At 45.0% G+C, this 25,802-nt stretch overlaps 1 protein-coding gene across 2 annotated transcripts in view; it reads left to right on the top strand.

Moving 5' to 3' along the window:
* The window catches only part of adcy2b (adenylate cyclase 2b (brain)), a 51,746-nt gene that overhangs the window by 11,579 nt on the left and 14,365 nt on the right, over positions 1-25,802 (top strand). For both annotated transcript variants that reach the window (XM_028963788.1, XM_028963787.1), the window contains exons 3-15: positions 4,392-4,559; positions 10,614-10,763; positions 13,374-13,522; positions 14,837-14,948; positions 15,733-15,860; positions 16,911-17,069; positions 18,397-18,529; positions 21,588-21,764; positions 21,932-21,975; positions 22,093-22,173; positions 22,934-23,003; positions 23,200-23,297; positions 24,682-24,766. In XM_028963788.1, coding sequence (XP_028819621.1) covers positions 4,392-4,559; positions 10,614-10,763; positions 13,374-13,522; positions 14,837-14,948; positions 15,733-15,860; positions 16,911-17,069; positions 18,397-18,529; positions 21,588-21,764; positions 21,932-21,975; positions 22,093-22,173; positions 22,934-23,003; positions 23,200-23,297; positions 24,682-24,766 — 1,554 coding nt within the window. The remainder of the gene's footprint in view (positions 1-4,391; positions 4,560-10,613; positions 10,764-13,373; positions 13,523-14,836; positions 14,949-15,732; positions 15,861-16,910; positions 17,070-18,396; positions 18,530-21,587; positions 21,765-21,931; positions 21,976-22,092; positions 22,174-22,933; positions 23,004-23,199; positions 23,298-24,681; positions 24,767-25,802) is intronic.

Below are 25,802 nucleotides of genomic sequence, written 5' to 3' on the forward strand. Positions count from 1 at the left end.
ACGGTGAACCCGGCCGGCCACAATAACACGGCCGCCGCTGTGAGCTCTGCGGGCTTGTGTTTGTGGTAAAAATGTCCCCCCCCCCCCCCCGAGATGTCCTTTTCGGCGGGACCGGCCGCCTCACATCCGTCCCAGACTTCCGTCAGTCAGATTCAACGGGTTCGCAAGCCGTTCACAGAGCGTCCGCATTCACGCGATCAGAAGGTTGCCGGTTCGAATCCCGATGCGCCAAGGTGCCACTGAGGTGCCACTGAGGTGCCACTGAGGTGCCACTGAGAACCGTCCCCACACACTGCTCTCCGGGCGCCTGTCATGGCCGCCCACTGCTCACTCAGGGTGATGGGTTAAATGCAGAGGACAAATTTCACTGTGTGCACCGTGTGCTGTGCTGCTGTGTATCGCACGTGACAATCACTTCACTTTTAACATCGCACCACACTTTATGTACTCTGTTTATAAGATTTAGATTTTTTTGTCTATTTATTGTACTGCACATTTTTTTTGTTCATCTATACACACTTATAGACCTATGCACATTCATATTTATAAACATATTCTACAACATGTACAAATAACACGTACACACATCCTTACACATTGTAGTTGTTGTTGTTTTCTACTCCGTACTTGAGAGACACCATCTACCGGAATCCAATTCCTTGTATGTGCTTGTACAGACTTGGCCAATAAATACGATTCTGATTCTGATTCTGATTCTGGTTAAGGTTGAAGTGCTTAAAAGGTGGAATTTGCTTAAATGGCTAAAACGATAAAGAGCCGCTTGGCATCTGTCCTGAAGAAGGAGAGCGAACTGGCGTTTAGGCCGGTCGGCCAGGGCGCGAGCCCGGTGCCGGTTTGAAAACGGCGCCCTCCGTACCTGCAGATTGTCTTTTTTAATTAAATTAAAAATTGAAGAAAAAAAAAACCTCTGAGCCCATTAAAGGGAATCTTTACACAAAAAAATGTTTAAAATGCTTCCTCTGCTGGCCCTCCAGTTTGCTTTGCTATAATAATGAGCAGGATGATGCGTTCCGACGAGCTGACCATGTAGGGCGTAATGTGGATATGGATAATGCCTGCGAGCGCACCGTATTGGCAGGAGGGCGCGTGGGCTTGTGCGGCTCCCTCTTCCGATCGATGGCCAGAAAGCGGCGCGGAACGGGGTACACGGGGGCCCTTCTCAGCCCTAATGAAGCGTGGCCAGCGGTTCTCGTCCTTTCCAGACAGCATAAAAGCGATGCTATTGATCGGTAGTGGCAGGAAGTACTCAGGAATGAGAAAATACCCCGAGCGTTCGGCCCCGTTCGTCTCTCTCGACATCGTAGCCCCCGCGTCACGCTTTTTCTTCCCTCCGGGGGTGATGACCAGCCCCGCTCGATTCTGTGGGAGAACTAGAGGGGAATTGTGGGGGAGAGACGGGTATTTAAGATGCAGGGTCCGCCAGCACGTCCAGAACCGGCGCAGGAAGCCGAATTGTTCCGCCCCGCCTGGCCGGAAGGCTTACGGCTGAAAAATTCCAATTAGGGAACGCTGGGAGAGAACAATCGGTCGGTTCTTCAAACCTGGAAACTGAGAAATGGCATGTGTGCAGCCCGAGTGAGAGACGTGAGTGGAGACGGGACGCTTTGGCGCATGGGCTGGAGAAAATTGGACAAGATAGTCTTCTTTGCCAGACACATCATTATCCGAACCGCGGTCCCGCTGTCTGTACAAGAACAACAACGAACAAAGTGAAGTGATTGTCACATGTTATACACTGCAGCACAGCACACGGTGCACACTGTGAAATGTGTCCTCTGCATTTAACCATCACCCTGAGTGAGCAGTGGGCAGCCATGACAGGCGCCCGGGGAGCAGTGTGTGGGGACGGTGCTTTGCTCAGTGGTACCTTGGCGGATCGGGATTCGAACCGGCAACCTTCTGATTACGGGGCCGCTTGGCCACCACTGCCCCAAATGTTCCAGTGTTCCAGTGTTGTATGTTCCAGTGACTGACGCTCGTGCATTCCTATATGACGTTTATTAAATAGTTGTGGTGTCAATGATTGTAGGACAATATCTAATTGCGATTTATTCGACAGATGTGGCGGTTTGCAATTCGATTTTTTTAAAACCCGTGGCATAACCGTATATAAACTGCTCTGTAGGTAGCACGGCGTGAGTTTTAAGTGGGCGTGGCTTCAGCTTGGGACACATTTGATTGACAATCACCAATCACGCCAGCACCTCAACGCAAGGTGATTAACTGTCATGGCACCTGAGAGTGAAAGTGATCAGTCCGGTTGTGGCCCACCAGTCAGCGAGTCCACCCTCCCTGTGCACGTCCACCGGTCCCCTTATCCCTCTCTTCCGCCGGCCTGCAAATGCGTCTTTCTGCAGCGACCCCGACATTAACCAGGGTTGCACAAATAATCACAGTCAAATGAAACGAATAATAAGAAACAAACCATATTCACATTATAATCATAATATTATATGATTATAGGGTGGCGGTAGACTACTGGGAACACACTCGTCTATGAACCAGAAGACCCGGGTTCAAACCCCACTTACTAACATCGTGTCCCTGAGCAGGACACTTAACCCTGAGTGTCTCCAGGGGGGGGACTGTCCCTGTAACTACTGACTGTAAGTCGCTCTGGATAAGGGCGTCTGGTAAATGCTGTAAATGTAAATGTAACACCAGACAACCACAATGTCACAGGTTCGAATCCTACTATCTTCCATTGTGTCCCTGAGCAAGATGCTTAACCCCGAGTGTCTCCAGGGGGACCGTTCAGGCAACTAGTGGTTTTAAGTCACTCTGGATAGGTGGGATATATTTAATAGCAAGTGAACATCTTGTGCCTGAATAGAATAGAAGGATGTGAGCGACTTGGCCAGATTGTGATGGCTAGATGTCACTTCTTGAGAAGTGCAGCTTGCATGGGATGTCCCTGGTCCGCTCTGATGAAGACCTCCCAAATGTGGTCCATGGATGGAAACTGGCAAAAAACGTTGCAGGCCCATGTTGTTCGACCCAACAGAAGAGCTTCAGAGCACTTGTCCACGAAGCAGCGCCTCTTTTCAACAGGACAACACGGCCTGTCAAGCTGAAAGGACAGTTCAAACTGGACGTCACAATTTGCGGGAACCTCAGTCTACTTTCAGAAGTATAGTAGAGACCTACGTGCATCGTGTGCAACATCCCAACAGCTCATTGGTTTGCTGGACTTTGTGCTAGTTACGTGTATTCCACCGACCGCATGAAGAAGATTATAGCAATCGTAACAGCATTAATGCGAAGGGACCCATTAGCATCAACCGTCGCTCTCTTTATAATAAGCTTGCTGTTAAAAATATGGCAATATTCTGTGTTCAAATCTGTAATTTCCACATCCATTCGAGCGAGAAGAGCACTCAGCTGTGACGTCAAATTTGCATAAACGCGGCTGTTTTCCGTTGTAAGTGCTCTTCCACAACTTCTCAACGTTTCATTTAGCTTAGTTATAAATAATTGGACTTAATTTCATTACTTGGCCCGTGCAGCGTGTCATATTCAACATCCCGGAGTCCTGTCGTGATAATGGTGCCGCAGGGCAGCCATTCAGGCCACTCGTTCTTCCTGCAGATTTTAGCAGGAAGCGTCCACGTCCACAGTACTTATCGGGGCCTATTAATAGCATTATTTCCAGGAAACCTGCTTCCTGGTTCCCGTTTCCTTCAGATGCTTCAGGTCCAGTTTATTTTGGTGGCGCGGCGTCCGCTGAAAGTGCTGCGTCGCGCCGAGCTCCGGCCCCATAAATCACGGCCGTTCCGGTTAATCCAGGTCCTGAGGTTCGCCTGATTAGCAAAGTCGGACCGGAACAACACGCGGCCTGGATTTCCTCTGCCTCTTCATCGCGGGGTGTATTTTATTATTTTTTTTATCCAGCCCCGATGCAGTCGAATTGGCTCGCCAGATTTAATCACCGGGGTCTTGATTAGTTGAATAGGGTGCGCTAAAAATGGCCTTCATTTGTTCTCGTGCGAGAAGCTGTGATCTTTTTTTATTCTCTAATGATCTCGTAGGGCTACAGCTCTAAACTACAGAAACAGATTTTTCAGATTTTCTACAGTATTTTTGGTATTTTTGCTTTTATCAATATGTTCTATAGTTGAACAATCTAAGAAACATTTTTTGGTGTTTTCATTTTCTATTCATGTGGGGATTATAAAATCTTTTATTACATGATAGAGTTGCTGGTATATTCATCCCAGACCCTGACGCCCAGTCTGAAGATGTGAAGAACAGTATATGCTGTATTTTATGGGCTGTTTTATTGACTGTTTGGGCTTTCAGGCTGTAATAAAGGAACAGATTTGTAATTTCCTCAGTGTTTACCCCGGTCTCTCTCCTCTTCCTGCTCGCAGGTGTCCTTCTTCCTCTTCATTGTGTTCGTGGTGTACACCATGCTGCCCTTCTCCATGCGGGCAGCCATCGTCGCCAGCGTGTTGACGTCCACCTCGCACACGCTGGTGCTCACCGTCTGCCTCTGCCTGTCCGCCAACAAAGAGGACCTGGAGCTGCTCGTCTGGCAGGTGGGCAGAGAGAGAGAGAGAGAGAGAGAGAGAGAGAGAGGAAGCCCTTCTTCCCACGGCGGCAGATATTAAGGGACAGTGGTGGAGGACGGGGACTGTCTAGTGTGAGATTGTGGGCTGGATGCCCGGTCCTCCCAGCTGCCAGGCACCTTGGTGAGGCGGAGGGGCTTTCCCTCTTTAATGGATTCGGAATATCGAAGAGTCATTCGGCTTATGGAACACAACAAGGTTGGCTGTGGTGACCTAGCGGTTAAGGAAGCGGCCCCGTAATCAGAATGTTGCCGAGGTGCCACTGAGCAAAGCACCGTCCCCACACACTGCTCCCCGGGCGCCTGTCATGGCCGCCCACTGCTCACTCAGGGTGATGGGTTAAATGCAGACGACACGTTTCACTGTGTGCACCGCGTGCTGTGCTGCTGTGTATCACACGTGACAATCAGACAAAACGCCAAGCCTAATATGCAAGTGCCACGTCTCTTGCATCACACAGTCCAAAAGGGAATTTGGTCAAAATTGCAGTCGGTATGTGTTCGGTGATACTGGACATCAACGCAAGGGGACTAGAAAAGAGACGTGGCTGAGATGGAAATAAAAATGTAGAATTACTACCCATATAAGAGGCATGTATTTTCACCCTGGTTACACTGCCATTGTCCTGGTCGCACCGATGGAAGGATTTGTGAAGATTTCCATATTAGTGAGCATGTCCATCAGTATATAAACTGTTCATTCACACAACTGGTGTTTCATAATAGATCAGTTTGGACTATTGGCATGTACTTAGGCCACTCGTAGCTTGGAGTTCAGTGGTTTAAACCATACCGCTAACTTATTCTCTCAAATAAGTCATATCTACAGTCATTCCTAATTTGAAATGGCCATTTGCCATTTGTACCCCCCGGCTAAGGGATTTTAACCTTAGTAATGGCATCCAATGGGACTATAAACAAAAGGCATTTTAATATTGAACTATGTTATTATAACTATAATATAATACTATGTTATTATAACTAGTTATAAGTTATTATAACTTTTAACTAGGTTATTATTATAATATTGAACTAAGTGCTATAATCTTAAAAATAGAAAACTGGCAAAAATTGGTGTTAATTTTTTGATTCGTATGAGAGACTATCTGAAGCCGGGCCCATCATGCAGAGAAATTCCTCGGTGTGGCACGTCTCCACAGCTGATTTGCTCACAGAGCACGAGTATGAGCTTGAAAAGGTTGTTGAAGCTGAAAGGTCATTCTCATCCATAAGGCTTTCTCCTAAATGGAGTTTTTTTTTTTTTTTTTTTTTTTAAATGCTGTGAGGTGTGCCAGAACGGAACGAGAAAATCCCCAAAAATTGATTCCTCACCGCCATCTACATGCCGTCGTGGAGAATCCTCCGTCCTCCCGTCTCTCTGCCGACTGCCTTCATCCAGCTTTGTCTTAAGACCTGCACCGAATCTATTTGAAAGGTTTTTGCCCCATTTCCTTTTGAAATATTGGCCGTGCCGATGCGAACTGAGAACTTTAAATATTGCTTTGCAATTCGCTGGAGAAAAAAAAAAGGAAATATAATGACATGCTAAATATTCATGATTGTCATGCGCTCTATTGTGCGTCAAGTCGAAAAGCCGCCGTTAATTGTGCCGATTGATTTTTAATTTATGCGCCATTATTAGCACAGAAGGTGCCTGGGCTCCCTTTATCTTGCGCTGGGTCGAGACGTGATAAGAGAAGCCTGCAGACACGGGGCCTGCCGCCGAGAGTCCATTAACGCTGTCTTAACACGTCAGGTGGCGCTTCCTGAGAACGCCCGAAATGAGAGTCCCACCGGGCTAACGAACCTGAGTGGACTCATTTGCCTTCATCTTGCCTGCATTAGGACCACTCCACCGCTCCACTCACTCCAGAAGCTGTGTGTGATCTTAATTAAGCCTTCTTCAGAGACCCTCCTCATTCATATTAGCACTCTGATCGTCTCTCTCTCTCTCGCTCTCTCTCTCTCTCTCTCCGAGACGCTTCTGGTCAACGGGCGAAGCGACGGCGACTTCTCCCCCCTTCCCGTTCGGTAATTAATTACGTGTAATTAAACGTTATCTAATCTCCTGCAGCCGGAGGCTATAAAAGCAGCCCGCCGTGGCCCTGCGAACGTACGAGGCCCCGAGGAGGAGACGCCAATACGTTCCTGCGGGGGGGGGGGCTAAATAAATAGGCCGTCGGCTCTGTGGGCTTTAACGCTGGGAAAACTGAGCGCAAATAGCTTCTCCTGGTCGGATGAGAGCGCTGCGGTGAGGAATGGCGGAGGGTGGTGCGGACTAATTGGAATGATCGACGCTCCATTCGTCTCCCCTGCCTGCCAAGAGAACCACGGCGGCGAGAACCACGGCGGCGAGAACCGTGCGCCCCTAACAAGTTCCGAGTCAACTTGTTCAGCACCGGCTCGGACCAGCTCAGAGCCGAGTGCCTTTGCAGGGACGGGAAGTGGAACTTAGACGCCATACTGGGCCGTGAATGCTGCCCGTTGTTAGATGACGCCGCGCTGTTGCTTGCGTTGGGACGGCTGATTTCGGAGGTTTTAATTTGGCAAATAGTGACGGGGTGTTTGGATCGCAGGTATGAGATAAAGATGTTAAAAATCAAGTCCAAAGTGGCAGGTCCTTCAGCACCACCTTGGGCCTATTTGTTCACATTCCTTGCTTTTTAATGGTCCTGATTGATCTGCAGTAATGATCTGCAGAAACCTAGTTTTCTCCATCAAACCATCATTCTTTACCATATAATGGTCCATTTTTTATTCATCAATGCTTGTGTTTTTATGAGCTATTGCTGATACTGTATTAAATACCACTGGTAGTAAACTGGAAAACAGTGGGAAAATCACAGTTCTAATGCCGACATAGTAACTACTGTAAGTATTGTAAGTAACGCTCTGAATAAGGGCGTCTGGTAAATGGTGTAAATGTAAATGGATCAATCAAAAATAAACATAAGCCAATAGAATGATCTCCTTCAATGGGTCCTGCTGAAAACAAGAGTGAATCTTCTTTTTACATTTACAGCATTTACCAGACGCCCTTATCCAGAGCGACTTACAATCAGTAGTGACAGGGACAGTCCCCCCTGGAGACACTTAAGTGTCCTGCTCAGGGACACGATGGTAGTAAGTGGGGTTTGAACCTGGGTCTTCTGGTTCATAGGCGAGTGTGTTACCCACTAGGCTACTAACACCCACAAAGCAGAGGACACATTTCGTTGTCACCATCGCCCTTGGTGAGCAGTGGGCGGCCATGACAGGCGCCCGGGGAGCAGTGTGTGGGGACGGTGCTTTGCTCTGTGGCACCTCTGTGGCACCTTCCGATTGCGGGTCCTCTTCCTCACCCGCTAGGCCACCGCTGCCCCTTCCTCCGTTCTTTGGATGAAATATTCATCCACGCTGTAAAAAAAAAAAAACCAAGGCGACCGGCTGTGAAGCATTTTTAAGTTCCCTCGACTGCTGCGGCGCAGGCGTGAAGTCGGAAGATCTAAAAAATGCTTCAGGGCCGGTCGCCTTTTCGCACTTTTTGCCCGGGTTGTGTTTTTAATGCGCTGTGGTGTAGGCCGCCTGAAACGAGCCCGTGTAATAAATGAGTGGCTCTCCCTGATTAGCTCGTTTGATTCGCTTTTATTTAATTGCGTCATTTAAATGCCCTTCGAAGGCGTGCAGATTATGACTGATGAATTTCTACTGCGCCTCAGCACGCAAACTTTCCGTTCCCAAGCGACGGGTCTCGAGGGGAACGGATGACGTGTGCTGCTCCGTTACTTTGCGGCAGGCGGTCCGGTTTATCGCAACCGTCTGGACGTCCCTCTCGGGGTCCGTAGAGAAATGTCCAGCGGCGGCAGTCTGCGAGGTAATGACGTGCAGGTGCTCCCGTGGGAAGCTGAGCATGAAGTTGCTGTGGTCCGTGTGATTTATCAGGCGTCTCATCCTCCCAAAACCCTCGCTGTACACACTTAACCCTGTAATGGCGTGCGTAGCGTATTTGGGACACGCATCTCCGGGACCCGTGCGTTTCCATGAGATCGAAACTTTGCATAAAACCCCTTTGCATGCTATCTGATGCTTGTCTTCTACCTTTTGCACATACAGACAGTATAAAGGGAGGTTAGTGGTAAATCCCTCAATGGTCCCTGGACGTTATATGCATTTGTCTTCCATGGTCTTCGGGGTTTCGATTAATCCGTTATACCATCTACAGATTGAAATGGGATATTTACAACAAATAATTAGACTAGAAGCCTATGAGGTCTGTCACACACTGCTCCCCGGGCGCCTGTCATGGCCGCCCACTGCTCACTCAGGTTGAGGGTTAAATACAGAGGACTGCAGTGTTTCACAACGACAATCACTTCACTTTCACTTTATAGGTGACTAAAAGGAAGTTCACTTGCTTGGTGGCAATTTGAGTGACAAAGATGGTGATGTAGAGACAGATGATGAAGTGGAAGATGGGACCTGGACTCCCAAAGAAGAGCATGATGATGATTTACAAAATGTACCTCTCAACTTGCATCATATCAAATTCAAATTCAAATTTTATTTGTCACATACGCAGTCATACTCGGTATGATATGCAGTGAAATGCTTTGGCGACTGCTACAGACCACAGTATTGCAAATGTTGCAAGTAAACAATGAACCAATATGCAAATATTGCAAACATAACCAAATATTACACTTTTACGTCTTTAAAATAAAATATGTGTAACTGGTACAGTGAAGGTGTGCAAATGAGTTTTTACAATGTTTAAAGAAAAGAGAAAAAGCGGTATGTCATAAGCGGTATGTCTCCGTGGACATGGAGAAAAAGAGGGCGAAGGAGAAAGGGACGCCCTTTTAGGGTAGAGTGAGCACCCAGTGCGTGTGAGAGCATGGTTGGTGTCCGTTCGTTTTGAGAAAACAGTCCAGTAGGTGCCAGAGTTAGGCTGGTGTTAATTAATGCAACGTGTTGGACTGAAAAAAAGGGACCTGTCCATGTCTGAAGGTACTGGACAGAGCAGAGTGGGTGTCTGTGGGGGAATATGTCACACGTGCAGAGCAGCACAAACTCCTGTCAGCTCCATTTTGTTTGCACCTTGTTCACGGGGCCATGAGTTGACATCATAAACACAAAACTCTGTGACAGTCGTCTTTGGTCCATGCTACCAAAGACAGAATATCAGTGCTTTTGTACGTGAATCAGAGATATATATACTGAATATAAATATATGTATGAATGTACAGGGTGGGCCATTTATATGGATACACCTTAATAAAATGGGAATGGTTGGTGACATTGAACACATTTTATAAGTGGTCAGAAACTTGTAAATAACGCATGAAAAAATAAAGTTACGTTAAAACCACACCATTGTTTTTCTTGTGAAATTACCAATACATTTGATGTGTCACATGACCCTCTTCCTATTGAAAAAACAAAAGTTGGATCCAAGATGGACGACTTCAAAATGGTCACTATGGTCACCACCCATCTTGAAAAGTTTGCCCCCTCACACATACTAATGTGCCACAAACATGACGTTAATATCACCAACCATTCCTATTTTATTAAGGTGGATCCATATAAATGGCCCACCCTGTACATAGGTCTATAAGTGTGTATAGATGAACAAAAAAAAAGTGCAGTACAATAAATAGACAAAAAAATCTAAATCTATAAACAGTGTACATAAAGTGCGGTGCGATGTTAAGGTGATTCGCAGCGAGACAGGACATGTCATCAGTGAAATCTCATTATCCACCACATTTTTCCTCTAAAATATATATATATATATATATACCATACTGCATGCCTCAGCCTCAAAGTACCATAAATCTGCAGTTTTTTTTATGATTTAGGCAGGGTCAGTTAACATTAATGAAGTTAAATACAGTATGTTTCCATTAAAATATAAGACTTGTGATTATTTTGTAATAATAATCATTGATTAATAATCCATTGATTTTCGACATGCATCAATATGCATTCGTACAGTAGACGGTAGGGGTACGAAAGTTCACGCGTCTTAATCATGTCCCGACAGATTCTGGCCAACGTCATCATCTTCGTGTGTGGGAATTTAGCCGGCGCCTACCACAAACACCTGATGGACCTGGCCCTGAGGCAGACGTACCAGGACACCTGCAACTGCATCAAGTCCCCCATCAAGCTGGAGTTCGAAAAACACCAGCAGGTACAGCAGAAGCTCCTCGGGCGAACGAGACCTGGAGAAAAATATCAAAAATTTTAAATGTGACATTGGGTTAATTATGAGAGCAATTGTGGATGAACTGCGGGTCGTTCCGAACATCGCACATAATTTCAAAGCGGGGTGAAGACGTGAACGTATGCACGGCGGTGTGTGTGTGTGTGTGTGTGTATTCCAGATTACTGGGGTAGATGGGGCACCTGAGGAAACATGTGGCTGAATGGAGAAGATTTGTGTATTGCCAGCATGACCTCCGACTGCTACTATGCAAATTGGGGCTTCGTCTTGGTCTTGCGTTTTTTCGGGGAGCCTGATTATCCAGAAATAGATTCGCCATCGCCCCTGCACCACAGACGCGGGCGTGGTAATTTTGAGGAGTCAGCCGGCCCTGCCAAATTGTGTTTGCGTGTTTATTTGCGGGGAGGTGGTGGGGGCCGGGTGGTGGGTGTGGAATGAAAAGTCGCCATGATGAAATATCACAGCGGAACCTGCCCAAATCCTATGGCTGTCACTCAGTTCTTCTGAAAAACCACTGACTGTAGCTTAGGAGGCATGTCCTACGGAAACATGCGTGAATGCAGTAATGGTTTATTGTCTGCCCTATTTTTTTTACCATAGAAAATGCTCATATCCAGGCTCTTTGTATACTTCTACCATAGATTTTCTTTGTACAATTATTAAAATGAAAGTAAAAAGCATGTACCTTGAAGGCTGGGATGTTTCTAGAAAAATTACCTTTCTATTTCAATGGCAGCCATTTCATGTCCATCAGCACACCTTATTATTATTAATGAATAGTGGAAACTATCTTGTATAGTTAGTTCTTTAGTAACTGTGACATTATAGTACTTTCTGTTGTTTTAGCCATTAACTAGCTATTTGATGACAATTGGATTATATCTACAGTTCAGGCCAAAAGTCTGGACACCTTCTCATTCAACGTGTTTTCTTTATCTTCGTGACCATTTATGTTGGTAGATTCACACTGAAGGCATCAGAACTATGAATGAACACATGTGGAGTTCTGTACTTAACAAAAAAAGGTGAAATAAGTGAAAACATGTTTTATATTCTAGTTTCTTTGCTCTGATTACTGCTTTGCACACTCTTGGCATTCTTGTCACCTGAAATGCTTCTCCAACAGTCTTGAAGGAGTTCCCAGAGGTGTTTAGCACTTGTTGGTCCAGCTCACCCCAAACCATCTGGATTGGGTTCAGGTCCGGTGACTGTGGAGGTCAGGTCTCCACTTTTTGTTAAGTACAGAACTCCACACGTGTTCATTCATAGTTTTGATGCCTTCAGTGAGACTCTACCAACGTAAACGGTCATGAAAATAAAGAAAACACGTTGAATGAGAAGGTGTGCCTGAACTGTATATGAAAAATAATAATGTGTGTGTGTGTGTGTGTGTATAATAAATTTTTTCGATATATAAAATGAAAAGTCTCTGTGATGGTAAATTAAGAGACAGCAGAATAATCATTACACACTGCTGATAACACTTACTATCAAATATCCAATTGTCATAAAATAGCTGGTTAATTGCTAAAACAACAAAAAAAAGTACTATAAGGTCACAGCATTGCTAAAGAATCTTGGTAATGGGCTGCAACTCCCATCATGTCATGGCTCCTCTGTCTGCTCCTCAGCACGTCTAGGATCATTGTGTAACAGTCCTGTTATTGACTGTACACTCTGACCTGGGTCATTCCTTGGTGTACCAACAGTAGTGCAGATACAGACACCACACATGCCATGTTTTTACCTGCTGCCGTGTGTAAATATATTCTCCCTTTTCCACATTTCACTTAGAGAGACTGCTCATAAATCAGAAGCATCTCCATAATGGTGTATTGATGGGTCCACACTAAGGGGATGGTTGCTTTCTACATCGACAGGGCGAAAGTTGCCTATTGTGCTCGAAGTTCTAGTCTTTCGGTGGCATCGAACAAAAACCATGACACTGTCCTCCGTCGAGAGATCCTGACCTGACCCTTGAGAGCACAGCCATTCATCCCCTGTCACATTTAACCATCTAGTAGAGAATGCACATGGTCAAACGTGAATCAGCTGGTACGAGGAAATGGCCTATGATAATTATGTATAAATGGAGTGTTATCTAAAAGCATTTCCTGTGTCCAGACAGCTACTTTTTAAATGCCAGGTAAATGGGCCTGAGGAAGAAGATAATTAACCTTTTTCCGCGGTTGTTCCCAACTTCATATTCTCTGCGGTGAGCACAGCTCATTTAGGCGTTACGGCGCAAAAAAAACGCTGAAGTGGTCGCAGAAGTCGAGCTCAGGAGGTGGCTGGAGATCCTGACTTTAACGTCCTGCCAGTCAAAAGTTCCAGCACTCCTGCTGTATGGATGCAAAGGAGAGTATGACAAAGGCCAATGGGCATGGTTCCCGTTGCACTATACTGCATTCACCAGTGCAACCGAAGAGATTGATAGAAGTGCTGAATGTTTTTATTTACTTTTTATGTTTTTTATACTTAATGCAATGGTGTGTGTGTGTGTGTGTGTGTGTGTGTGTGTGTGTATATATTTATATATTGTATTCATATATGTGTGTGTTTTTTTTCATCCAATAGGAACGACTCTTATTGTCATTACTCCCGGCTCATATCGCCATGGTGATGAAGGCAGAGATTATGCAGAGGCTGAAGGGCCCAAACTTTGGTCAGGCTGAGAACACCAACAACTTCCACAACCTCTACGTACAACGGCACACCAACGTCAGGTCAGACACGCGTCACACTCCAGCCTGCGTCTGGTACCCCAGATTCGGCGTACACTGCAGGTGCTGGTATGGAGGCTTTATGGAGCTGTGCAGTGCTGTTTGCGTCTTCCTGAGCACCTTTATATTGGTTCACAGTGTTCTTGCAGCCCAATAAAAATATATATAAATATATAAACCATGATTGGTGGTGCAAATAATATTAATGAACATTAAATATATAAACCTTCATGCATTAAAGCCCCTAATGTGCAAAAATACAGGTCCATGCACATAATAGAGAGGCAAAGAGAGAGTCTAGTGGAGAAAAATAGATTTCAAATGTTACAATCTGAAGACAAATGCCTTGATGAATCGCGGATGTATTGCTGATTATTGCTACTGAATGGAAGTCTTAATGTTTTCTAGCTTAAATTTTTTTACATTGTATTATTCTGTAATTCCATGTACATGATGTTAGAATTGAAAGTGTGTTCTTTATTCTCACATATTGTCACAAAATGAGGCAACAAATACACATTTTTATTATTGTTGACAAAAGATGGCTCAGGGACCAATGAAAAATGGAATGCATGTAAACAGAGAGTAAACAGAAACAGGCAGTGGACAGACGAAAGCTGTGGGGTGCATGTCCCCGAGGCCGCATCCGAAGACCAAATGTGTCACAGCAGTGCCACGGGGCCGCCCCGTTCCAAAGGCTCCTTCGAATGGCGGTGTCACGGCTCGGCGTGACTTGTTCACGACCAGCATAAACAAGAACACGCAGCACGAGGGCCAGAACACGGCGCTGAACACGACGCTGGTGCTTCACGGACCAACGGCGCCCAACGTTCACTTCTCATTGGTGGCAGCCGGTCAGGCTGATTTTAATGAATCATATCGCCGTTATTATATCATTAGGACACGTGAATCCTTGACTGGATAAATTAAGTGGGGGGGGGGGGGAAACAGAGCCGAAGGACAGAAAGTCCTCCTCTGTTGAGGTAATGTTTTTTTCCTCGCGATGGAAGATCTCTTTCATCGCGCCGGAGGTGTAGTGGGGTGAGACAGATAACGCGCCTCATTACCACAGCGTTTTTCTTCCTCTCTTTCTACGTGCAGAGAGGGGAGCTTTGGTGGGCATCTTCCGCCTGACCTCCGTGATAATAGCCGCGCTTCTCTGATAATTCACTCCGGGCGCGCCGTATGATATCATAATCCATATGACGATGAATATCCGCGTGAAGTAGGACATTTCGTTTGAAAGCGACGCAGACAGGAGGCTAATCATGTCCATCGCCCACAGCTTCTGATACTGCCCTGTTTGTGCCCTTTTAGTATTTTATACGCCGATATTGTTGGCTTCACTCGCCTGGCCAGCGACTGTTCTCCAGGAGAGCTGGTGCACATGCTCAATGAGCTCTTCGGAAAGTTTGACCAAATAGCAAAGGTAACGCCTTCTCTCCCTTCATCTCCGAGCTCTTCCTCAGTCTGAAGTCTGTGGTTCCTTTTCTGTGTGAATTTCCTCTACTTGTGTTCCTTCGTTCCTTCTCTGCATCTCATCAGCACATCACCATACTTGACAGGCAAAGCAACAGCGGCACGGGGAATCAGACATTTTTAAAAAATGTCATCGCAGTGGAATAATAACAGTTTTTGGGGTGCTGCTTTTGAACTGATACTAGGTGCTTAGCATGGGGTTTGTTTGCTAGTGTGAATTAAAGACCCCTGTGGATTTGCACCAATAAATAGATGAACAAGAAAGAGCCATGATCTTTAATGACGTGACAGCTGTCAATCAGATGGGCTCCTCCCATTCATTAAACTCATCAAGATACAGTGGGTCGCACACTTGGCCATGAACCAGAGGGTCACAAAGTCCCAGGTTCGAACCCCATTTACTTCCATTGTGTCCCTGAGCAAGACTGTCCCTGTGACTACTGATTGTAAGGTGCTCTGGATAAGGGCGTATTGTTAATGCCATACATGTAAATGTGCATTACACCGGTGAACAAGCCCACGTGTGCTTATTATAAGCACACTGGCACCATTAAAAAAATCCCAGCAACACAAAATCCCCTGCTGTTGATTCATATAGTTAATCATGAATTAATGTAGTTACAGCTACGGTACTATATACATTATGCTGGGGTTTGTTCATTATTGTCATTGATTTATTGTCAGTGTGACTTTATTCCCACCCATAGTTCGTGCTTGTCCTTGTTGTTCCTCAGGAAAATGAGTGCATGCGGATCAAGATTCTCGGGGACTGTTACTACTGCGTGTCCGGACTGCCCGAGTACCTCCCTAATCACGCCAAGAACTGTGTGAAGATGGGCTTGGATATGTGTGAGGCCATCAAGTAAAACACCACGGACTATTTTTCCCCCCTTCAAATGTCTTCCTGTGTACTATCCTGTGTCCACTTAGCTGTCCCAGTGTAATTGGGGATCTGTTTGCACCTGGTCACCCTATACGCGCTAAATCATAGTATAATATACATACATTATATATATATTCATACTAAATCATACTATATACACACACACTTTATATATATATATGTATGTGTGTGTGTGTGTGTGTGTGTGTATATATATATATATAGTGCTTCTCTGCCATATATATAATTATAGATCGTGCTTGTCTGCCACAGATTTTTATTGAGGGTCTTGTAGGGCTATTTTTCAAAATGAAAAAAGGGAATGACTTTATAAAATAATAATAATTCATCACCGTTCCTTTATTCCTTGAGACATTCTGAAAGAATAATGACACGTCACACCTTTAATGTCAGCCTTGTCTGTTATCTCATCCCAGAAATCTCCTCCAATATCCACCCAGGCTTCCGAGTAGCTGTGGCTCTCCAGAGAACACCATGTTTTCCTCGCCATTTCCCGGCTGTGTGTTCTCTCCTCCTGCTCTTTTCCCTTTTCGAAAACACACAAAGCACCTCCCTCCGCGCGTCACTTTTCACAGAGCCGAGCAAAATCCATTTTAGGGCCGTGAGTGTGAGGGTCCCATCCTCTGCTCTTGTTTTCTGAAATGCCTCCGGTCGGATTGAGCTGCCTGTGGTCAGCCATTTGGAATGATATGATAGTCACACACTGGGCAACGTAATGTTCCCAAAGTCTGCCTGACACACACACACACACACACACACACGACCAGAGAGTCCCATCTGTGTTGAAGCTCTAGAGCAAACACGATATGAAATTGAGATGATAAGGGCCTCCATACCATCGTGGGCTGGACGCTGTTCCCCGCCACCACCAGCCACCCTTCCTGAAATCCATAGTTAGTTTGTCACAGATTTATTTTTCTCGGCGAGGGCAGAGTGTCATCGTGTCGCCTAATGAGTGGCGCTGGGGGAAGAGTGTCCATTACGCCGATATTGCCTCTTATCTTTCAGGAAGGTGAGAGATGCCACCGGGGTCGACATCAACATGCGCGTCGGGGTGCATTCTGGCAACGTGCTCTGCGGCGTCATTGGCCTCCAGAAGTGGCAGTACGATGTCTGGTCACATGACGTTACGCTGGCCAATCACATGGAGGCTGGAGGTGTTCCAGGGTAAGTGCTGCATTTAATCATATTAGCATCCGTGTTCAAGTGTACAGATATGGCCAAAAATTACAGAAAATGACACAAATGCTGGTTTTCACAAGGTTTGCTGCTTCCATGTTTATTATGGCAGGTTGTATATACTCCAGCGTGGTGCGAAGAGCGATCAGATGAATTGCAAAGTCCCTCTTTGCCATGAAAATGAACTTGATCCCCAAAAAAACATTTGCTCTGCATTTCAGCCCTGCCACAAAAGGACCGGCGATCACTTCATTTCTGAGATCCTCACGTTAACACGAGTGAGCGTGTTGAGGAGCACAAGGCTGGAGATCATTCTGTCATGCTGGTTGAGTTAGAATAGCAGGAGGGTGATGCTTGAAATCGTTGTTCTTCCTCTGTTAATCATGGTGACCTGCAAGGAAACGGCCTGGAATGACGGCCTGGTGTCATGAAGGGCAGAAAAGAAGCCACTTCTCTCCAAGAAGAACATCAAGGAGGTCCTCTGATCAAGCACTTTCAGACTGTTTGGGGCATCTGGAAAAACGATTGTCCGGAGAAGAAAAGGTGACGCTACCATCAGTCCTGTCTCGTGCCAACAGTAAAGCATCCTGAGACCGTTCATCTGTGGGGCTGCTTCATATCCAAGGGAGTGGACTCACTCAGTATTTTAACCGGCTCGGGGAACAAAGCATTGAAATTTTGGATCCATGGCCGGGAAACTTCCTGGACCTTAATTTAATTCAGAGGTTGTGGACAAACAAAAACCCACAAATTATGAAGGAATGGGGTCGCCATCAGTCAGAATTTGGGCCAGACGTTGATTGACAGAATGACAGCGCAAACTGCTGAGGTCTTGGCAAAAAAAATGTCGACTCTTTGCATAAACTTGACGTAATTGCCAATAAAATCCTTTGGAACGTATGAAATGCTTGTAATTATACTTCAATACAGCACTGAAACCACTGACGGAGAAATCTAAAAACACTGAAGCAGCAAAATTTGTGAAAACCAGTCGTTGTTTTCACGGAATTCATGGATTTTTAGGTCAACGAATGTCTGACTACTAGGATGTCTGGCATCACATCAGCTTGCTTGGAAAGTTAGTGCAATTGACCTGTTGCATCACATACCACACCAGACAAACAACTGGTGGTAAATTGGCACAATGGTGGATTGGACATCTACATTTTGTACACGCTATCACATTTACTTCTTCCTTCCGCTGTCTTACGACCAGAGAGGGAAGTGTGGAGCGCGCCGTTGAATGCAGTTGAATGTACGCATGCGGGGATGCATACAGTCGGACTAAATAACTCGCCGCTTTCTCTCTTCTCAGACGGGTGCACATCTCGTCCGTTACCCTCGAGCACCTGAACGGAGCGTACAAAGTGGAGGACGGCGACGGCCAGGACAGAGACTCGTACTTGAAAGAGCACGGAGTCGTTACCCACCTGGTTATCAACCCCAAGGCAAGCAAACAAAGCGGCTTATGCCGCCGTTTATGCTTAAATGGACCCGTCTCGGCTCTCTCCGCTCCACTGCTTTATTGCACCGCACACATTGTTAAAAAACGACATTGACAGGGCGCCATTCCGAAGAGAGACTTGTGGGGGGGGTAAAAATCGTAGAAGCAACGAAGAAATTAAATCGAGTTGCACACAAAAACAGAAGAAGTGTAGAGTGGCGAGGTACGTCTGCCTGGCGTGATTTCGCTCATGCTCCGTGGCGCAGTTATTTATTTACATATACAGATTTAATAGCATATTTATAAGGGAACGCTTTGGGGCATCGCGGCAGCTCTCCATTCTCAAGAGGGACTCTTACTCACCCTCAGTCCGAGCTCCCCATACCAGCCGGGGCCTCGGCTTCAGACCCCTTGCCTCGGTGTGGGGAGCCTTGGGTATGGTGTGGGAGTGCAGTGGTAGCCTATAGTGAGAAGCTTCTGTAGGCTCCTCAGATACACAGGGAGTGCAGAATTATTAGGCAAGTTGTATTTTTGAGGAATAATTTTATTATTGAACAACAACCATGTTCTCAATGAACCCAAAAAACTCATTAATATCAAAGCTGAATGGTTTTGGAAGTAGTTTTTTGTTTGTTTTTATTTTTAGCTATTTTAGGGGGATATCTGTGTGTGCAGGTGACTATTACTGTGCATAATTATTAGGCAACTTAACAAAAAACAAATATATACCCATTTCAATTATTTATTTTTACCAGTGAAACCAATATAACATCTCCACATTCACAAATATACATTTCTGACATTCAAAAACAAAACAAAAACAAATCAGCGACCAATATAGCCACCTTTCTTTGCAAGGACACTCAAAAGCCTGCCATCCATGGATTCTGTCAGTGTTTTGATCTGTTCACCATCATCATTGTGTGCAGCAGCAACCACAGCCTCCCAGACACTGTTCAGAGAGGTGTACTGTTTTCCCTCCTTGTAAATCTCACATTTGATGATGGACCACAGGTTCTCAATGGGGTTCAGATCAGGTGAACAAGGAGGCCATGTCATAAGTTTTTCTTCTGTTATACCCTTTCTTGCCAGCCACGCTGTGGAGTACTTGGACGCGTGTGATGGAGCATTGTCCTGCATGAAAATCATGTTTTTCTTGAAGGATGCAGACTTCTTCCTGTACCACTGCTTGAAGAAGGTGTCTTCCAGAAACTGGCAGTAGGACTGGGAGTTGAGCTTGACTCCATCCTCAACCTGAAAAGGCCCCTCAAGCTCATCTTTGATGATACCAGCCCAAACCAGTACTCCAACTCCACCTTGCTGGCATCTGAGTTGGACTGGAGCTCTCTGCCCTTTACCAGTCCAGCCACGGGCCCATCCATCTGGCCCATCAAGACTCTCATTTCAGCAGTCCATAAAACCTTAGAAAAATCAGTCTTGAGATATTTCTTGGCCCAGTCTTGACGTTTCAGCTTGTGTGTCTTGTTCAGTGGTGGTCGTCTTTCAGCCTTTCTTACCTTGGCCATGTCTCTGAGTATATTGCACACCTTGTGCTTTTGGGCACTCCAGTGATGTTGCTGCTCTGAAATATGGCCAAACTGGTGGCAAGTGGCATCTTGGCAGCTGCACGCGTGACTATTCTCAGTTCATGGGCAGTTATTTTGCGCCTTGGTTTTTCCACACGCTTCTTGCGACCCTGTTGACTATTTTGAATGAAACGCTTGCTTGTTCGATGATCACGCTTCAGAAGCTTTGCAAGTTTAAGAGTGCTGCATCCCTCTGCAAGATATCTCACTATTTTTGACTTTTCTGAGCCTGTCAAGTCCTTCTTTTGACCCATTTTGCCAAAGGAAAGGAAGTTGCCTAATAATTATGCACACCTGATATAGGTGTTGATGTCATTAGACCACACCCCTTCTCATTACAGACATGCACATCACCTAATATGCTTAATTGGTAGTAGGCTTTCGAGCCTATACAGCTTGGAGTAAGACAACATGCATGAAGAGGATGATGTGGACAAAATACTCATTTGCCTAATAATTCTGCACTCCCTGTAGTATGAGCTGTAATGGTGGCTGGTGGAGCGCTAATTAGTTCGCTGCATAAAATGGCCACCTGCCGGTCTGTGCGCCCTTCCACAATTCTTCCACCATTGCGACAATTTTTACAAGCCACACATGTGTGTGTGTGTGTGTGTTGGTGTGTGTACATAATAGAAAGGTTTATAACTACATATAGGCATGATTGACACACAATTCCATTGCAAAACTGACAATATCTACTGATAATGTCCATTGCGACAATATTCTAATAATAAATTATAATCCTAATTTAAATTATGGGTAATGGCCATTAAAAAAATAGCTTGAAAACTGTCAACTGTGGGTCCCTGTTCATCCGCACCTAAATTCTGAAAGTAGGTCAATTACAAAGTGCAGGGAATGGATGCAATTTTCCATGCTCGCTCTGGAAAATGCAAAACCATGGGATGGAGAACTTAGCTAATGCTAATGGCATCAAAAATGGTGAATTTGTAAATTGAACATGATTTTATATTAGACATTCTAATTCTAACTGTGGGTCATGCAAAGGAGGAAGTAAAATAGGAAATGAATCGGCAGAGGACAAACATTATGGGTGATTTAAACCTTGTAGCAGGAGTTGCTGATAGTTCGCGCTGGTATAATATCCATATCACAATATTGTTTAATAACAATATTTGGGCATATTGTGACTATGGTCAAAAGTTTAAAACTTTTTTCAAGCATAGTGTGGGTCCTTATATAAATAGATAAAACCAGAAAGAACCGCTTGCTTGTTACTAACCATCCTATTTGTTGGTGTTTATAATGATTTACAACTTTTGTGATGTTTTTATAATAAGTAACTTTGTAAGGGACATTAAGGAAAGACCTTTTTTGTCGTCACTAGCTTTAAAAAGCTTCGTATTCGCGATAAGTTACTTTAGGGCCCTGTCTGTGCCGTCGGTGTAGCTATGGAACGTTAGACAGGCTGAGACTGAGACTTTACTTGTCTGTTCTTCTGTGTTGGCACTGCAGGCCGAGAGGCGCAGCCCCCAGCTGCACTGCCGGCCGCGCCACACCATGGACGGGGCGAAGATGAGGGCGTCCGTCCGCATGACCCGATACCTGGAGTCGTGGGGAGCCGCCAAGCCCTTTGCCAACCTGCACCACCGCGACAGCATGACCAACGAGAACGGGAAGATCAACACCCATGTGAGTTGGCAGTGTCTGTTGCCCAAGACACGACCTCACTCGGGGATGAAAAAAAATGTATTCCGTTGCCGCTAGCGCACCGCATATTTCATTTGACCGATGCTCTGTCCCTATTAAGTCCTTACCGTCTTCAACTTTTATTGCAATTTTTTTTCCCTTCTTTCAAGGATATGCCTATGGGGCATTATCATTTTCAGAGGAGATCAGAAAGGTGCGTCTGGGCATGATGACTACATTTCTCAGACAGGAGCTTTCAAGTGGACTCTTACATAAAAGCCGCTTCTCTGTCCCCGAGGCGATCTTACAATATCTCCTTGGCTCCCCCCAGGACCAAATCGCAGAAGAAGCGATTCGAGGAGGAACTGAATGAGAGGATGATTCGCACTATCGATGGCATCAATGCCCAGAAGTAAGTGGCCCGGCGCGGTTCATCACTTACGCCGCCATTCCAAAGTCCAGGCACGCGCAATAAAGCCGTTTCTACAGAAACGGGCCCACGTTGTCGAGCCCTGCAGCCGTACGATTACCACGCTGCCCCCCAGTCAGCTGACATCTCCGCACGTGAGCTTGTACGTGAAGGGCGGTGAATTGCACGTTGTACATCGGGCCGCGTGGCCGGGCCCCACCTCCATTACACAACATCTCCATCTCACACCAGGATTCAGGGCTTTATTTCAGGATAAGATTTCAACACCAAATCGTGAGACAGAAACCACCCATTATTCATACCTGGAGACAGAAATCCTTCCTGCTGACTGAGATCTTATCACAAATAATATATCAAGTCAAATATTAAATATCCCTATCGGTATATTGAAGAAGCCGGGTTCGTTCCTTGATATTAATCATCACATATTAAACATATCACACGAATGATGAAAGTTATTTCTTGACTTAATCATTACTTAATGGGACATGTTATGGAATTCGGTGGATATGATCAATGCGGAACCGCCTCTCTTTTCTCTAAGATGTAGAGTATCCAGTATTACCGGAAAATTTCTCAATGCGGTCCGAGATCCCTGAAATCAGCACCAGGCCGTACATTTTCCCGGTGGTCCTTGTCAATACGTCATGGTGAACTGTGGGGGTTTTAACGATCCAAGAGCATTCAGAACTTTTGTTTCCTTAAATTAAAAAGAAAAATAAAAAAATCTCCTTTTCCTCAGACAGTGGCTGAAGTCTGAAGACATTCAGAGGATCTCTTTGTTCTTTCACAATAAGGTGCTAGAGAAAGAGGTAAGACGATTGTCTTCCTGCATGCGCTTTTTAAACGAATGACATTTTGTCGTTTAAAAAAAAAAAGACGACGTGGGTTAAGTGTGGCGCCTACTTACCAACTCCCCATACGGTGAACCCTTTAACAGCTTTTCCATGAAGTCTAACCAGGCCTTTCATTTCATTTCTCCTCCCTTCTCTTCCCTTTTTGTTACAGTACAGGGCAACCACTTTGCCGGCTTTCAAGTATTATGTCACCTGCGCGTGCTTCATCTTCTTCTGCATCTTCGTCGTGCAGATTTTAGTCTTGCCAAAGTAAGTGCGACGCACGCGTGTTCTTTCTCCTTCTTCGCGACGGCTGTGCAGTTGCGTCCCGCTGCACTCCGAGGACACGTCTCACCGCACCGAATTGGATTGCACGTATTGCCGCGTGGCGGCCAGACAGACACCACGCGGCACGGGCCGATCGGCCGAAGCGGGATTCAAGGAGATGGAGATTCGGAGTAGAGAATTATAGATTTTGAATCAGCAGCCAACCAGATTTGGGGATGATGGACAAAAATAAATAAATAAATAAATCCATGAATTGTGTCACCGTTTAATTTACCGTTTGCATTAGCCAGGAGCATGGGCTCAATAGCTGAAAGGCAGCATCGATTTTTCCCATGAGCTACTGCTCTCAGAGTAACGTTTTTGCCGCCATTAAAGGATGTGTTCTTGCCTATTATTTACACCACAGACATGGTGGGGTTCATTTCGGATCTATTTACCGAGAAATGTTTTGTCCACTATTCATATTCATGTCTTTTTATGAAAGGCATAGCCTACTGAAATGTTCTTTTGGTTTAAATACAGTAAAATTTCATAAATGCACATAATACATACGGACAAGACTGAATGCAAATCATGTTGTTTAGCCATAATTCTCAAGAGGGAGTGCCGCACACAAGCCCAGAGTCCGGGTTCCATAGATAAAAGTGCTGAGTAAGTGCTGATATCTTACAGTGTTGACTATTTTGTGAATATCAGTGACTATAAGGAAAATCCTGCTACCGCGGTGAAATCATTTGGGCATTATTCATCGCCTGACCATATAATGATGTTGAATTATATTTATAGAAGATGCATCAGTGTTCTGGTTTATTGAGATGTTCCCAGGATTCCCTCTTGACTTTGAGCGTGGAAGAGTGTGACGTTACTAAATACTGGATACGAAAGCCAGGCAACGATGCTGACCGAGTTAACTTGTCACAGTAACGTTAAGGTTTAAAGATGACTTTACTTCCACCATCAACTCTGTCCAGTTACATAATGAGATAAACCTTTGTGATCACAGTGCAAACATAAGAATTATGATAGCTTAAATATATATAAGACAGCATACAAGATAATGTAACCATGTGGTTCTTTTAACGTAGTATATATGTGATGCATAATACCATGCTGAAAAAATGTGAATTAACAGATTTTACAGAAGCATTATTCAAATGCGATTTTTTTAAATTGAGGCCAGATGTGTTTTTCTTTATAATGAAATTTGTACTTTCTTAAGATTAAAATGGTCCCTCTGCATGGGTTTCCTGAAACTGTCCTCATTTCCTAATGACCGTGCACCCTTATGCACAGGCGTGTGTGTGTGTGTGCGTGTGTGTGTGTGTGTGAGGTAACGGTTAATTAAAGCCTGTTCTGTTTTCAACAGAACCACGGTCCTGGGAGTGTCTTTCGGATTGACATTCCTTCTCTTGGCTTTGATCCTGATCATTTGCTTTGCTGGTCACATCCTGGTGAGCAACTTAACGTTTTTCTCAATTTGTAACACAACACACAACACACTCACACCTTTGTGTGCTGTATGTACACAAAGCAATTTTCATTACTAATGCATCGACATTGCTTCAATAAACCTTTACGAACATTGAAAATCCAGTAATAAAAAAATGCAAGCAAATCTGTCCACTCTATATGTGGTGTTAAAAGAGGAGCCTTTGGTTGCCCATCATTTCCTGTTCATTATCTTTTCTACGCCCTGCTTGCACACAAAAAAAATGATTAAAACAGAGTGTAATTACCTGGGACAAATTCACCTCGTGAACTGTTAACACTCCTCCCACTGACAACTCTGTCCTCGTCTCAATCTGTTTTTCTCCATGTAATGAAACTACGGCATCCTGTGATTCTATAAATGGCCTGGTTTGAGTGAGCATGGTCGTCAGGAGTGACCTTGAGCTAACCTAAAAAAAAAAAAAGCCACCCCGCTGGTTTATTTTGGTGTCAGAAGCACACACAAAAAAAATCACAACGCGCCCATAATGCTTGAGTTATCGTGTGTTCTTTCTAGGTCGCGTGTGATCTATTATTCCCTATCTGTGACAGTGAACTCCATGGGAGCTCCTTTAATCTCGCCGAGCTGTGGTTAATGAAGGACTCGGCCTGCCCTGGCACTTCCACACGTGCAACACTCCACGCTCGGCTCGACGCTAAAGATCGGATTACCAACAAATTCCCAGTGGCATTAAAATCACAGTTCACCAACAATGCCAACAACAGACACATACCATAATACTGTAACACATTCAAGCACATCACAACCCATATTTTTTATTCGCATTTGGCAAGTATTTATGGCTGGCTGTGCTAATACTTCCCGAATATAATTCAGAATCGATCTAATTTATTTTTAAATATAGGCGTATTTCCACTATATTTTACTACTGTTACAAATGCATTACATATTTGTATGTGACACCAGTCAGGACAACTGCTGGAAAAAAATCGCAATGTGGATTAATTAGATCAGCATTTGCTTTATTTGCACATATC

The sequence above is a fragment of the Denticeps clupeoides genome, chromosome 20, assembly GCF_900700375.1.
Source record: "Denticeps clupeoides chromosome 20, fDenClu1.1, whole genome shotgun sequence".
In the NCBI taxonomy this organism is placed as follows: Eukaryota; Metazoa; Chordata; class Actinopteri; order Clupeiformes; family Denticipitidae; genus Denticeps; species Denticeps clupeoides.